This window comes from Netta rufina, assembly GCF_964035555.1.
Source record: "Netta rufina genome assembly, chromosome: 2".
NCBI classification, from domain to species: domain Eukaryota; kingdom Metazoa; phylum Chordata; class Aves; order Anseriformes; family Anatidae; genus Netta; species Netta rufina.
This window is the reverse complement of record NC_140124.1, coordinates 135,488,116-135,500,741: the sequence shown is the minus strand read 5'-3', so window position 1 is coordinate 135,500,741 and position 12,626 is coordinate 135,488,116. Positions and strand designations below refer to the sequence as shown.

General features: G+C 58.4%; 1 protein-coding gene across 1 annotated transcript; it reads left to right on the top strand.

Annotated features, from left to right (window-relative positions):
- Positions 1-1,057: 1,057 nt before the first annotated feature.
- On the top strand, positions 1,058-10,767 carry GDF6 (growth differentiation factor 6; the record flags this gene model as incomplete). Its single annotated transcript, XM_084306623.1, has 2 exons — positions 1,058-1,385; positions 9,866-10,767. 2 exons carry the CDS (start codon positions 1,058-1,060, stop codon positions 10,765-10,767), a joined length of 1,230 nt encoding a protein of 409 aa, XP_084162749.1.
- Positions 10,768-12,626: the final 1,859 nt, after the last annotated feature.

Here is a 12,626-nt window from a genome sequence, read left to right as displayed (position 1 = left end):
TGTGGTTCAGGCAGGATAACAAGGAGGAGTTGGGAAGAAGCAAGGAGGGAGCAGGAGAGAGGGGATTGCGCAAATTTGTCCTCTTTGTCCAGGGCTGTGAACCCTGGAGGTGGATGGATGTAATCATTTGGATAGACAAGTCTTACAACAGGGGACGCAATTTTCTGAAAAGCCACACGGATCTGGGTGGGTGAATCCTTCTGACAGTGCAGGAGGGACCTGGGCCCTGCAAGGAGCGGGCTGCCCTGACTGCCCCGCTGATCCCGCAGGTGCTGCTGGTCCCGTGCTGCCATTCCTGGGCCCCAGCCTCCTCTTGGGGTGGTTCCCTCTCAGACAGATTGTAAGAGAAAGACAGCACAGAACCATAGACACATTAGGGTTGGAAGAGACCTTCAAGATCAGCTGGTCTTACCACCAATGTCACCCACTGAGCTGTGTCCCCAAGCACCACGTCCAACCTCTCCTTGAGCACCCCCAGGGACGGTGACTCCACCACCTCCCTGGGCACCCCGTCCCAGTGCCTGGCTGCTCCTTCTGACAGAAATGTCTCCTCATTTCCACCCTGAACCTCCCCTGGTGCAACTTGAGGCCATTCCCTCTAGTCCTAGGGCATTATCTGTGAGAAGAGGCCGACCCCAGCTCCCCACACCTCCTTCCACTACCTGTGACTGTCACTTACGACGTGACCCTGGGCTGGCTCAGACCTCCCCCCCCACCCCCCGCAGGTGCCCCGCACCCCCGTGTGTCCCCATCAGCCCTCCCCTCCCGCGTCTCCCCTTCCTCTCCCCGACCCCTTCACGCACCCTTGGCCCCCCTTGGCCCCACATCGCCCCTCCTCGGCCCCCCGCCGCCGGCCGGCCGGGGCACCCAGCCCGCCCCACGGGGCGGTCCGGGGGCGGCGGGGCGGTCCGGGCGGCGTCGGGGCGGGGCGGGCCGAGCCGGGCCGGGCCCGCCCGGGTGCAGTTCCCCGCTCGGCGCCGCTCGGCCGCGCAGTCCCCGCCGCACGTCGGGCCGCCGGAGCCTCACGTCGGGCCGCCGCCCCGCCGCCCCGATCGCTATGAATGCGAGCCGGGCCCTGCTCTCCGCCGCCTTGCTCGCCGGCCTCCTCTGGGATTTACCGTGCTGCCTGCCGGCCTCCCTCCCCGCCGCCGAGGAGCTCGCCAAGGGCGGCAGGGGCCGCAGGGCGCCGCGGTCCCCCCGGGAGAGCCGGCAGAGGCAGGGGGGACAGCCCGGGGGCCGGGCGCCCCCCAGGGCGGAGCCCCACGAGTACATGCTGTCCCTCTTCAGGACCTACTCCATCGCCGAGAAGCTGGGCATCAACGCCAGCTTTTTCCAGTCGTCCAAGTCCGCCAACACCATCACTAGTTTCGTGGATAGGGGACAAGGTAAGCGCCGACCCCCCCAATACTCCCCCATCTCCCCGCAGCGTGCTTTATTTTTTGTTGTTACGCTTTTCTTTTCTCTCCTTCTTCTTTCCTTTCCTTCTTTTTATTTTCCTCCCCCTCGGTGTCTTTGGGGAACTCGTGCTTTTATTTTAAAGCAAAGCGGCCCGCAGCGCGAATCGCGGAGCTGCGTGTGGGGAGCCGCGCGTGGTCGTCCCCAAATCGGCTCGGGGGCAGGGAAAAAGCAGCCCCCGATCTGCACGGGTGTAAATGAAACCTTGACAAAAAATGAAAGAAAAAAAAAAAAAAAAAAAAAAAAAAGCTCTTCTGGTTTATTTCCTTCTGCCAAAGAAAAGATCTCTCTCCCTTATCGCTCCAGCTCTAAGGCAAATAGAAAGTTCAAACTGACCGAGGGCAAACATTTGCTGCCTAAAGCCGCCCTGCTTTATCGGGATTTACCTGGAAGAGCCCCGGGAAGCGCCGGGGCCGGGCTGCGGCGTTTGCCTGGGGCCGCCCCGAGCCCAGGTAGTGCCGGGCCCCGACGTGCCCCGACGGGGCGGGCGGAGCGGGGCTCAGCCGCGGGCTGTCGCCTGTTTGGGGCCGCATCCCCCTTCCTTTAAAAGTCCTGGATGTGGGGACAGCCCCGGGGGTGGCCGTGGATGAGGGGGACCCGGCCCTCGGCTCCCCCGGGGCACGGGCTGCGCCCCTCGGGGGGAGCCCCTCGGAGGGAGAGGCGCAGGTAGGACGGGGAGGGGACGGGGACAGCCGTGTCCCAGGCCTTGACCCCGCTGTCCCCAAGGCAGCAGCGATGCCGCTGGGCTCCCGGGACCCCTCCGCGACCCGCAGCCCCGGGGGGGGGCCTCGCTCTGCTTTCCCCTCGCTCTTTGATGGCTCGGACTCAGGGCAGCGGGCGCAGGTTGCGTGTGGGTCCGGGGGAAAACAGAAATTCCCTTCCCTCAAAATGCCCCCCGAATAGTTATTGATTTATTTAGGTATTTATTAATTCGCACCATGCCGGTTTGCGGGCCGTTAATGACAGACTCATTAAGAGGTTCTTAACGAAGGTCGTGCGTCTTTTCCTTCTCCCCATCCTGAAGACCCCGCAGCCCCCTCCTGGCATCCCCCGGGACTCGCCGGGACCCCTCGATTTTGGGGACCAAACACGGCACCGCGCAAACCCCACGGCTCCCCGGAGCTGCAGCAGCCCCAAAACCAACCCGGATCCTTCTTCGACCCTTCATCCTCTCCTCCCCTACACCCTCTGCAGGGGCCAGCTCTGTCCCCGTCCTTGTCCCCGTGTGTCCCCCCCCCGGCTCGGGTGCTTGGGTGTCCCTCGGTGCCCCTTGGGTGCCGGGGCCGGGGGCGCCGTCGGGGCTGGGGGCGCAGGACGGTGCCCCCGCGGTGCCCAGACGGCTCCTAGGGACAGGGGACAAGGGACAAGGGACAGGGGACAGGAGGGATTTGCTTTCCGCCTTCGTCCCATGAAGGTCTTTAAAAAAAGGGGGTGCGGGATGGGGACTTCCCAGGCACAGGGTTTCGAAAGCTCAGCCTTAAAAGAACGGCCTCGGCCGCTTTTCCCCCGCAGGAAAATCGGGGGAGATAAAGCCCCGTTCGCGATCATCCTATTCTTGCTAAGCCGAAGAAAGACAGTTAATTTAACAAATTTAGCTCATCTTGCTGCATGGGAGATTGTACTCCGGGGGAAGTGATTTGCTAACAGAAGTCCCGGTTTGATTAAGGGAAAGCCTCACTTTTCCCCCATTGATTTTGATTTGATGTGTCACAGGCTGTGACCTTCTGCTGGACCTTCAGAGGGTTGCTTAGCATCAAGCCACTGATTGGAGTATTTCAACTCAGTGATCTAATTGAGTGTTCATGTCATAACATATCAAATATTGTCTAGTCTCCCGTAATGAAGCGGACCAGCCAATGGCACATCACCAAAAAAACTTCAAGAGAAGCTTCCGTTCCTCTGAAGTGGGAGCTGGTTTGCTGCCCACCTCCCCGTGGGCTCCTAGCCCGCTTAATTGGCGAGCTGCGGTGGTGCTGCTGATGAGCAGCCTTTGCTGGGGGAAAGCAGAGGGGGTGGTGGTTGGGGGAAAAACTTGCTGTCGATTCATTTGCAGACAATCTAGCCGCCCAAATGGACCCAATTAGACGGGCTGCGCTTTACCTACGGCCGTGGCCCTACCTTACGGGCAGGATTTGGGGGGGATGCAGCCGAATAGGGGGGCGGTTTTGGCCGCACAGCATCGCTCCCCGATGGGGTTCACACCCTGGGACGGCCCTGCCCGGCCCCAGCCATCGCACCCTGCTATCGACTTCTTTCTTTCCTTCCCCCTGGAGCTAATAGGATCCCTTTCAGGCTAGCTCGAGAGCCGCACCACTGCCATATATACATACATATATATATGCTTTTTTTTTTTTCCCAGCGATAGAGTGCAAAAAGGGATGGGGGGGGGGGAGAGGATTTGCGATTCCCCCTTCTCCACCCCCTCCCGCCCCCCACTCGCTCCCCCTTGTTACGGTCGCAAGATCAGACAGGACCTAGCTGAATGTAGGAAAATTACTGTTGGCACATGAAGTAACTCATTAAAACGCAGATGGTGCTCTCGCTGGCCTCAGGACCCCCAGCATTGGCGCTCCACGGCAAGGCAGGACAATTAGGAGCTGCAAGGGCTCCACCAGGCAGGAAAAAAAAAAAAGAGGGGGGGGGGGAGAAAAAAAAGAGGAGAGCGGAGGGAGCTGGAGAAGGCAGCCCTAAACAAGCAAAGCCACAAGGAGCACGAACGGCGGCACGGCTCGGAACAAACCGAAAAGCAAATCGTGCGAGGGATGCGCGATTTTCAACGGGGTGTCCCTGGAGAAGCGGCACCCGCGGGTGGTGGGGGGGTGGCTGCCGGGGTTTCGTCTCGCCTCCCCCTTTTTGGGGCCGAAAGGCTCCCGGAGCAGCGGGATTTTCGCCCGGCAGGGACGGGGGGACGGCAACGGGAGCTCGTCTCCTTTTTTCCTCCCTTTTTCCTCCGCCGGCTCCATCGGATGGGCTTGGGGTGCGCTGCCTTTAGGGTAGCGAGGGGGGCGAGGAGGATGGGGGGAGCCCCCGGGCAGGGGCTGGAGGTGGTCCGGCTGTTCGCAGGGCAGAAGGAGAGAGCGTAAATCCCTCTCGGAGTTCCTCTGGTGCAACATGTTGATGCAAAACAGCGGGTTTCTGGGCAGACCGAGAGCTGCGCCGCAGTGCAATCCGCGCAGCGCCTTTTGCCCAGGCAGTGTTGTCGTTGGCAGAAGGAAAATGAAATATAAGCGGGGAAGTATTTTAATGGGGAAGGAGGGAATTCGCAACTGTTAATTATTTGGTGACCTTGTATTCGATTTGTTTGAGCCCCTTATAAAAACACTAATGCACACCAGACGGCCGCAGCGAGGCAGCGAGCAGCCGCTTCCAAGCCCAGCCGTGCGCCCGGGCGAGGAGCGAGCTCTAAAGCCGTTACCGGGGCAAATTCGGTGAAAAATATATTTTTTTCGATGATCTTTTTTTTCATTTTTTTTTTTCCTTAGTTTGCGTTCGTTTCCTTTTGGGAATCCTCCTCGGGCAGAGGCGGAGCGGGGACGCGCAGCGCCCGCGGCACAGGTAGCGCTGCGGGGTCGCTCGGCGAAGGGAAAGGGGGGGTTCGAGCGTGTCGAGATGCCCATTTCGAACCCCATCCTACAACCGATTTTTATTTTATTTTATTATTATTATTTTTTAATCCAGAAATCCCCCTGCAGGGCTTGCTAGGAGGTCCCTTTTATGATGATGATGATTATGACGATTATTATGATTTTATTATTATTATTATTTTTTATTATTTTTTTTTTGAGGACAGTGGGATCGAGCTCTCCGCTTTGGGGCTTTTCAATTTCCAGTGGCCAGGGCCGGGCTGACCCTAACCGGGAACCCGGAGGCGAGAAAACCCGGGGCAGCCCCGGGCCAAGCCCGGGCAGCGGCTGAGCCCCCAGCCCGCAGCCTCGCCGTCCTCCTTCTCCTCCTCCCTCCGCAGTCCTGGAGAAAAAAAGCAGCTGGTCGGAGAAATGCTCGTTCCCTTGCGCCGGAGATTTCGCGGCAGGCTGCGATCCGGACTCGTTGTGTGCTTGAAATGTGGTTTCCGAGCGAGAGGGGACGTTTCAGCCCTTGCTAGTTGTGGGCAGATCTGGATATTGTTTGGATTTTTTTTTTTTCCTTCCCTGAATCCCGGCTCTTCCAGCTCTATCGCCCAGAAATAATCCTCCGAAGCGTCCCCTCGCTGCTTTTCTTAGCTCCGAGCCCCGGGGATATTCGGTCCCGTTCCGGCGACGCGAACGAAGCCGGGAGGGGCAGGGAGACGCCGTGATTTCTCCTCGATCGAAATATTTCGGGGGGCGAGACGGTGGCAAACGGGGGGGTGTTGGTGTCTCTTACGGCAGGCAGAGCCCCCCCGGGGAAGCCCCTCTCCTCCCCAGCGCATCTCCCGCGGCGGGGCGGGTGGACCCGGAGCTCGGAGCCCCCCGGAGCCCTCCCCGGAGCCCTCCGGAGCCCCTCCCGGAGCTCTCGGGGACCGGGACCGGCTGCTGGGAAGCGGCGAAACCGAGCCGGGGATTGGGGCTGCCGCTGCCCATGCCGGGGCAACCTTCCCGGCACGGATGCTGCGAGCCGGGGATGGAAGGTAGGTTGCAGCCGTGTGCCTCCCCGCCGAGTTTTGGGGCTGGAAACAGCCCCCCCACGTTGGTTTGCTCGACTTTGGGCAGGTTTAGGAACTCACCCGAGGAATTCGTCCGTCTTTCCCCTTTTGCTCGCCAGCCAGGCGAACGAAACGTTTCGATCTCCTCAAGCCGGTGTAATATAAAAAAAAAAAAAAAAAAAAAAAAAAAAAAGAAACACGCTCAGAGCCGGGGAATTGAGAGCAGGGGAAATACCACACATGGAGACGCAGCCCCTTGTTCGCAGGGCTCCGAAAGCAAATACCTGTCAGCGTTGCGACTCCGCAGGCAAGGGGCAGCCCGTCCCAATTACACGGGCTTTAATTTCGAGCGAGCGGCTGCGAGGGGTCTTTGAAAACGGCAAATGTGCTTTTGGTTTGCGAGTTTAAATACGGCTCGAAAGAGAATTAGGGAAGCGGGGGAAATTCTTCTCGAATGCGGTTTTGGGTATAATTTGCAGTGATGTAAAGTTCAGATCCGAGCCCTGATGAGTTGGCCGGCAGCCCGGTACCTGATCTGCCATGAAAAGGGAAACTCGGCGTAGCCTTCCTTAACCCCCGGCTCGCCTCAAAGGCCGGGCTGCCTGCGATAAAGAGGGGCTGGGAAGCCCGAGGTGCTTCCCACGGGGAATTAAAGGAAACGTCGCGGCCCCAAAAGGGGTTTCGCTGCGGGGATGACGGAGACGCCGGCACCGCGAAGAAGGCAGAAGCCAGGGAAGGGGCGGGCAGGGGGCTCGGCACAGCCCCCCCGACCCCTGCCTGTGTCCCTGCCCCTGTCCTTGCCCCTATCCCTGCCCCTGTCCCCGTCCCAAAGCTTTGGGGAGGGCTCTGCTCCGTCCCCCGCCGGTGGCACACGCTTAAATCCGGCGTAGTCTGCTCCCTTCCCTCTCCCCCCCGCCCGCCCCCAATATTTTATCTTGGCCTGCAAAAATAAACAACGGCGAGTGGAAATAAGGCTAATGCTCCTTACGCAGCTAACATTCGTCTAAATTAACGCTGCGAGCACAAACACGTCCCCTCGGGGCGTTTGCAGCGATGTGTGCTTCCCCCTGCCCGGCTCTCTCCAAATAATTCGGGAACGGGAATAACAATAGGGACGGCCTCAGCTGGCCCGAGAAGAAGGCAGAGCTTTGAGCAGGGTGGTGGAAACCACGGGGTTCACCCCAAATCCTTCTCTGGTTTGGAGGAAACCCGGAGATGCCGAGTCCCGGGACGCACAAAGGGATGGGGACAGCCCGGGTGTCCCCGCGTCTCCCTCGTCCTGTGTGCTGGAACAAAGGTCCCCAAAGCAGAGCCACCCCTGCCCGGCTCCTGGAGGCTCCCGAGGTGCCACTTTCTCTCCCTGATTTTTTTTTTTCTTCTTATTATTTTTTTCTCCTCTGTGTTTTTTTGATTTTTTTTTTTTTCCCACCCTCTCGACCGCACTGGGAGCGAGCCAGTCCCGGGTTAGGATTATGTATTCATCTGGAATTATTAGGTTACGAGAGCGAATAAATAGCGTTTATCTGATCGGATCCGAAGCCGCTTATTTAAAATAGCCGGGATCCCTGCCCCTCGCTGACAAAAGAGCCGGGACCGCCGCAACCAGCGGGGCTTTTCCACCGCCGAGCTGCAGCAGCCGGAGCCCGGCTCGCAGCCCCGCTCGCCCTGGGCCACCTTCCTGCTCCCGGTGGCCTTGTCCCCATCGTACCGGGCCACACGACGGGCCACCGGAGCGCCCCAACCCTCCAGGCTGCGCTGCGGCTTGGGAGGATGCTGGTGGAGAGCGCGTTTTGCACGGCCACCCCCCCGGGGAAAACTTTGGGAGCCGCAGAGAGGAGCTGGTTCCCCCCCTTGCTCCCCCAAAAAGGGTCTGCAGAGCCTTCACAACCCCAGAAACAGGGACCCGAGGGGAGTTTGTCCCCCCTTTTCCCTGCTGCCTAACCCACACCCCCTGCGGGGCCGCGCCGCGCTGCCACCTGTGCCCTCCCCCGGGAAAGGGCTGGGGGAGGAGATTTGGCTCCGGAGGGACATGGGGCTGGAAGCAGCCCCCTGCTCCCCTCTCCACCCCATGCCGAAAGGGGAGTAACAAAGAGGGCGAGCATCTCCCTCGGGAACCAAACCTGCCCCCCCCCCCGGCAGAGGTGGAGCCGTGGCCGGTCTTAACGCCGGGGGGCGAGGGCAGGGGTAAGGGGGCCGCATCCTAACCCCGGGGGTGAGGGCAGGGTTAAGGGGCTTCTCTGCTTCCCTGGGGGTCGCTGGAGAAGTAGGGGGGAGGCGGAAAGCTTCGCCGCAGCCCGGCGATGCCAGGAGCCCCCGCTGCGCCCACCAGGTGCCCCCGGCCGTGTGCGCGCAGGCAGCGCTGGGGGGGCGACAGGCGAGGGGGAGGAGGAGAGGGGCTTGGGGGGAGGACGAGGAGAGGGTCGTGCCCTCGGGGTGCACACCCCCTTCTGGCTGACCCCCCTCTGCGCCGCTCCCCAGGGCTGTTTTTATTTATTTTATTTCATTTTCGGATCTATAGAGGGGATGTAATGATCACCTGGGGCATCCCCATCTTTCGGGGGGTTATTTCTTACAGTCTCCCCCCGGCACCTCCCCGACAGGGCTCCCTCTCCCCAGGGCAGCCACTGGGGCAGGTTTCTTCCCCACCGTCCCCACCGGAGCCCCCACACTCCATCTCTTCCCTCTCGGTGGCTGTGGGAAGACGCAGCTCCGGTGCGTAAATCCACGCTGCTGGCCTGCGTGCTGAGCCGCACTCATTTTTACATCGCTGTGGCATGCCTGAAGGGTCTTGGTTTCCATAAATCATCCCGTTGTCCCTCCTGCCCCCCCAGGAGGTTCCCCCAGACCTGTCAAGTAGAGCCGAGGTTGTGAAATACACTGATTAGGAATAGCGATGACCTTTGGTATCAATAAATAACAGGGGCTGTATATTTCTTTAGGCTCCCTTTCGGCCTCTGGAGCAGGCTGAGCTTGGAAAAGCAGCGAGGGGCTGCTGAACAGAGGCTCCACTGACACTTTTACTATTGAAATATACACAAGCTTTACTAGCTTCTGGGGAAACCCGGGGGCTTTGGGAATTTTTGTATTTGCTGGGTTGTAAACATTTTATTGGAAAGCAGCTCAGGGGAATCTGGTTTGCTTTCTGTGCTGCATTTTGTACACCCATGTGTCAAAAAAGAAGTCTATTTTTTTTTTTCTCTTGAAGAAGAACATATATGTGCAAATGTACATGTGGACATATGTATACAAGCACACTGTGGATGCTGGCTGGGCTGATGGGCCAAGGCCATGCCTGAGTAGAGTAGGGGCTGCCATGTGCTGCCTCTGGTGTGGGAATGGGATCTCCTGTCTGGTTGCTTCCCTTCCCTTCCCTTCCCTTCCCTTCCCTTCCCTTCCCTTCCCTTCCCTTCCCTTCCCTTCCCTTCCCTTCCCTTCCCTTCCCTTCCCTTCCCTTCCCTTCCCTTCCCTTCCCTTCCCTTCCCTTCCCTTCCCTTCCCTTCCCTTCCCTTCCCTTCCCTTCCCTTCCCTTCCCTTCCCTTCCCTTCCCTTCCCTTCCCTTCCCTTCCCTTCCCTTCCCTTCCCTTCCCATCCCCATCCCCATCCCCATCCCCATCCCCATCCCCACCCCATCCCCATCCTTCCCTCTGCCCCCTGACGCCACCTCAAGCCCAGGGGTCCCCCCGGGGTGGTTTTGGGGCTCCCCACCCTCCCTCCCTCCCCCTCCCCGTACCCCCCTCATCTCCCCCACCCCGAGCACTCCCTTTTAATCCTCTTTTCTCCCCCTTGCAGACGACCTCTCTCCGGCTCCCCTGAGGCGCCAGAAGTACCTCTTCGACGTGTCCACCCTCTCGGACAAGGAGGAGCTGGTGGGGGCCGAGCTGCGCCTGTTCCGCCGCCCCCCCCGCGGCCGCCCGCCGCCCCCTCCGCCCCCTCCGGCCGCCCCCGTCCTGCAGCTCTTCCCCTGCCTCTCCCCGCTGCCCCTGGGCTCCCGCAGCCTGGAGGCTGGGCCCGGAGGCTGGGAGGTTTTCGACGTGCGCCAGGGCCTGCGGGTGGAGCGGCCCCGACGGCAGCTCTGCCTGGAGCTCCGCGCCTCGCCCGGCCGCGGCTCCCCCCCGCCCCGCCGCTGGCTGGACCTACGCGGGCTGGGCTTCGGCAGGGGGACGAGACCCCCTCAGGAGAGGGCCCTGCTGGTGGTCTTCACCCGCTCCCGGCGGCGGAGCCTCCTCGGGGAGCTGCGGGCAGAGCTGGGGGCTCCCCCACCTCCTCCTCCTCCTCCTCCTCCTCCTCAGCAGCCCCCCGCCGGCCGCCGGCCGCCCCGTCAGCGCCGCACCGCCTCGGCCAGCCGGCACGGCAAAAGGCACGGCAAGAAGGCGAGGCTGCGCTGCAGCAAGAAGCCCCTGCACGTCAACTTCAAGGAGCTGGGCTGGGACGACTGGATCATCGCCCCCCTGGAGTACGAGGCGTACCACTGCGAGGGGGTGTGCGACTTCCCGCTGCGCTCCCACCTGGAGCCCACCAACCACGCCATCATCCAGACCCTGATGAACTCCATGGACCCCGGCTCCACGCCGCCCAGCTGCTGCGTGCCCACCAAATTGACTCCCATCAGCATCCTCTACATCGACGCGGGCAACAACGTGGTGTACAAGCAGTACGAGGACATGGTGGTCGAGTCGTGCGGCTGCAGGTAGCGGCCCAGGAGGCCGGGGCTGCGCCGGGCGGCGGAGGGCGAGGAAGACGTCGGATGAAGAGCGAGGAAGGGCGAGGAGGGGGGCGGCGGGGAGCCGGGAGCCGCGGGGGGGACGATGGTCCCCCTCTTTCCTTCCTCCTCCTATTCCCTTCCTCCTCCTCCTCCTCCTCCTATTCCCTTCCTCCTCCTCTTCTTCCTCCTCCCCTCCTCACCTCCTCCTCCTCTCCTCTTCATCCTCTCCTCCTCCTCCTCCTCCTCTCTTCCTCCTCTCCTCCTCCTCCTCCTCCTAGCGCCTCGCCGGGTCTCCCTTCCCCTGCTCCCGCCGCCCCCCGGGCTTTATCTGGCCATCTCCCCTCCCTCCGAAGGTGAAGGCAATTCCCCAAGTACAAAAAAAAAAAAGAAAAAAAAAATCAACAAACACACACACACACACACACACACACACACACAAACAAAAACAAAAAACAACCGGGGGAGGGAGAGGGAGCGGACCGAGCCCCGTCTCTGAAGTTCCTCTGAAAAGGGCGATTTCATTTCTGCCCTCTCTCTTTCACATTCCTGCAAGATTACCGGCCGCAAATAGCCTCCCCCCCCCCTTCTCCCTCCCCCTCGAGGAAAAAGAAAAAAAAAAAAAAAGAAAAAAAAAAAAGAATTGCTCAAGATTGTAATTACCAGTTAGGTTATATTTTAAGACAGCAATGAAAAAAAAAAAAAAAAAAACTGTGAAAAGAGCGAAGTGTTACAGAAAGCACAAGCGGGGTGAAGGGGAAAGGAAAACTCCCTCGGATTTCACGACCAAGTGCAGCGAGGCGGGGACGGATCCCTGGGCAGCCCCAGCTCGGGGGCTCTGGCAACCTGCAGCAGTATTACACGCGAGTGTGGCGCTGGAAAAGGCATTTGTGTCCGCTTGCTGGTCCCTTCCCACCTCTGGGCTCAGCTTCACCCGAGGAAAGCGCACTTGGAGGCGTGCCGAGCCCTTTTCCTGATGCAACTCTTTGTAGGTTCAGGCTTTCCCCCACTGATGGCCGGAGTCCTTAGCTTCTCCGGCGTCGCAGAGCTACAAATTGGTGGAAAATGGAAAAAAAAAATAAAAAAGAGAGAGAAGAGAATAATAATATAAAATGCTAGTAAAAAGACTCGACCAGGAGCAATAATTTAAAATGCACATTTTGCCTGGGATGCACTGTTGTTCATATAAAAGTTGTAAATATTCGTTTATTTAAACAGACTGAAAAGTGCAAAATGGAGATGAACAACAGGCATTTCTCTTTTTTTTTTTTTTTAATGTACAAAACATTATATGCACTCGAAATGTTATAATTTCTAATATTTTTAAAAGTTTATATTTGAGTTGTACAGAATTAAGCATTAATCAAATATTTCATTCTTACTTAACATTATCATTTCCTTAAAATATTATTACAAGATTTTAATTCTGTGCTAATAACGGAGAAAAGAAACTTTTTTTTTTTTTTTTTTTTTTTTTTTACTGTCTACCTCACTATAATGCAAGTATTTACAACTCTAAAGTTATCTGAGGTAAATTAATATTCAGAACATTTTTACAATACACCTTTACTGGACGATACTACAACTATTACTGTATTATTAAACTTTTTTTTTTCCAAAAAGTCAGCTTGCTTTTATATGTTCTATTATTTGGTTAAGCAGATCTGAGCTCTCAAATGCTGGCTCCAGTGCTAAAATGCTGCAGAGCCGAGTTGGAGCAAGTGCCACTTTAAGACTTACCTAAAGCCATTCTTCCTATTCGAAGACTTTTTGTAATCTCACGAGATCTTTGGTATGTGCTGGTGGCAGAAATTTGCAAGAAGCTGCATTATGATTTTATGCATTTGATGC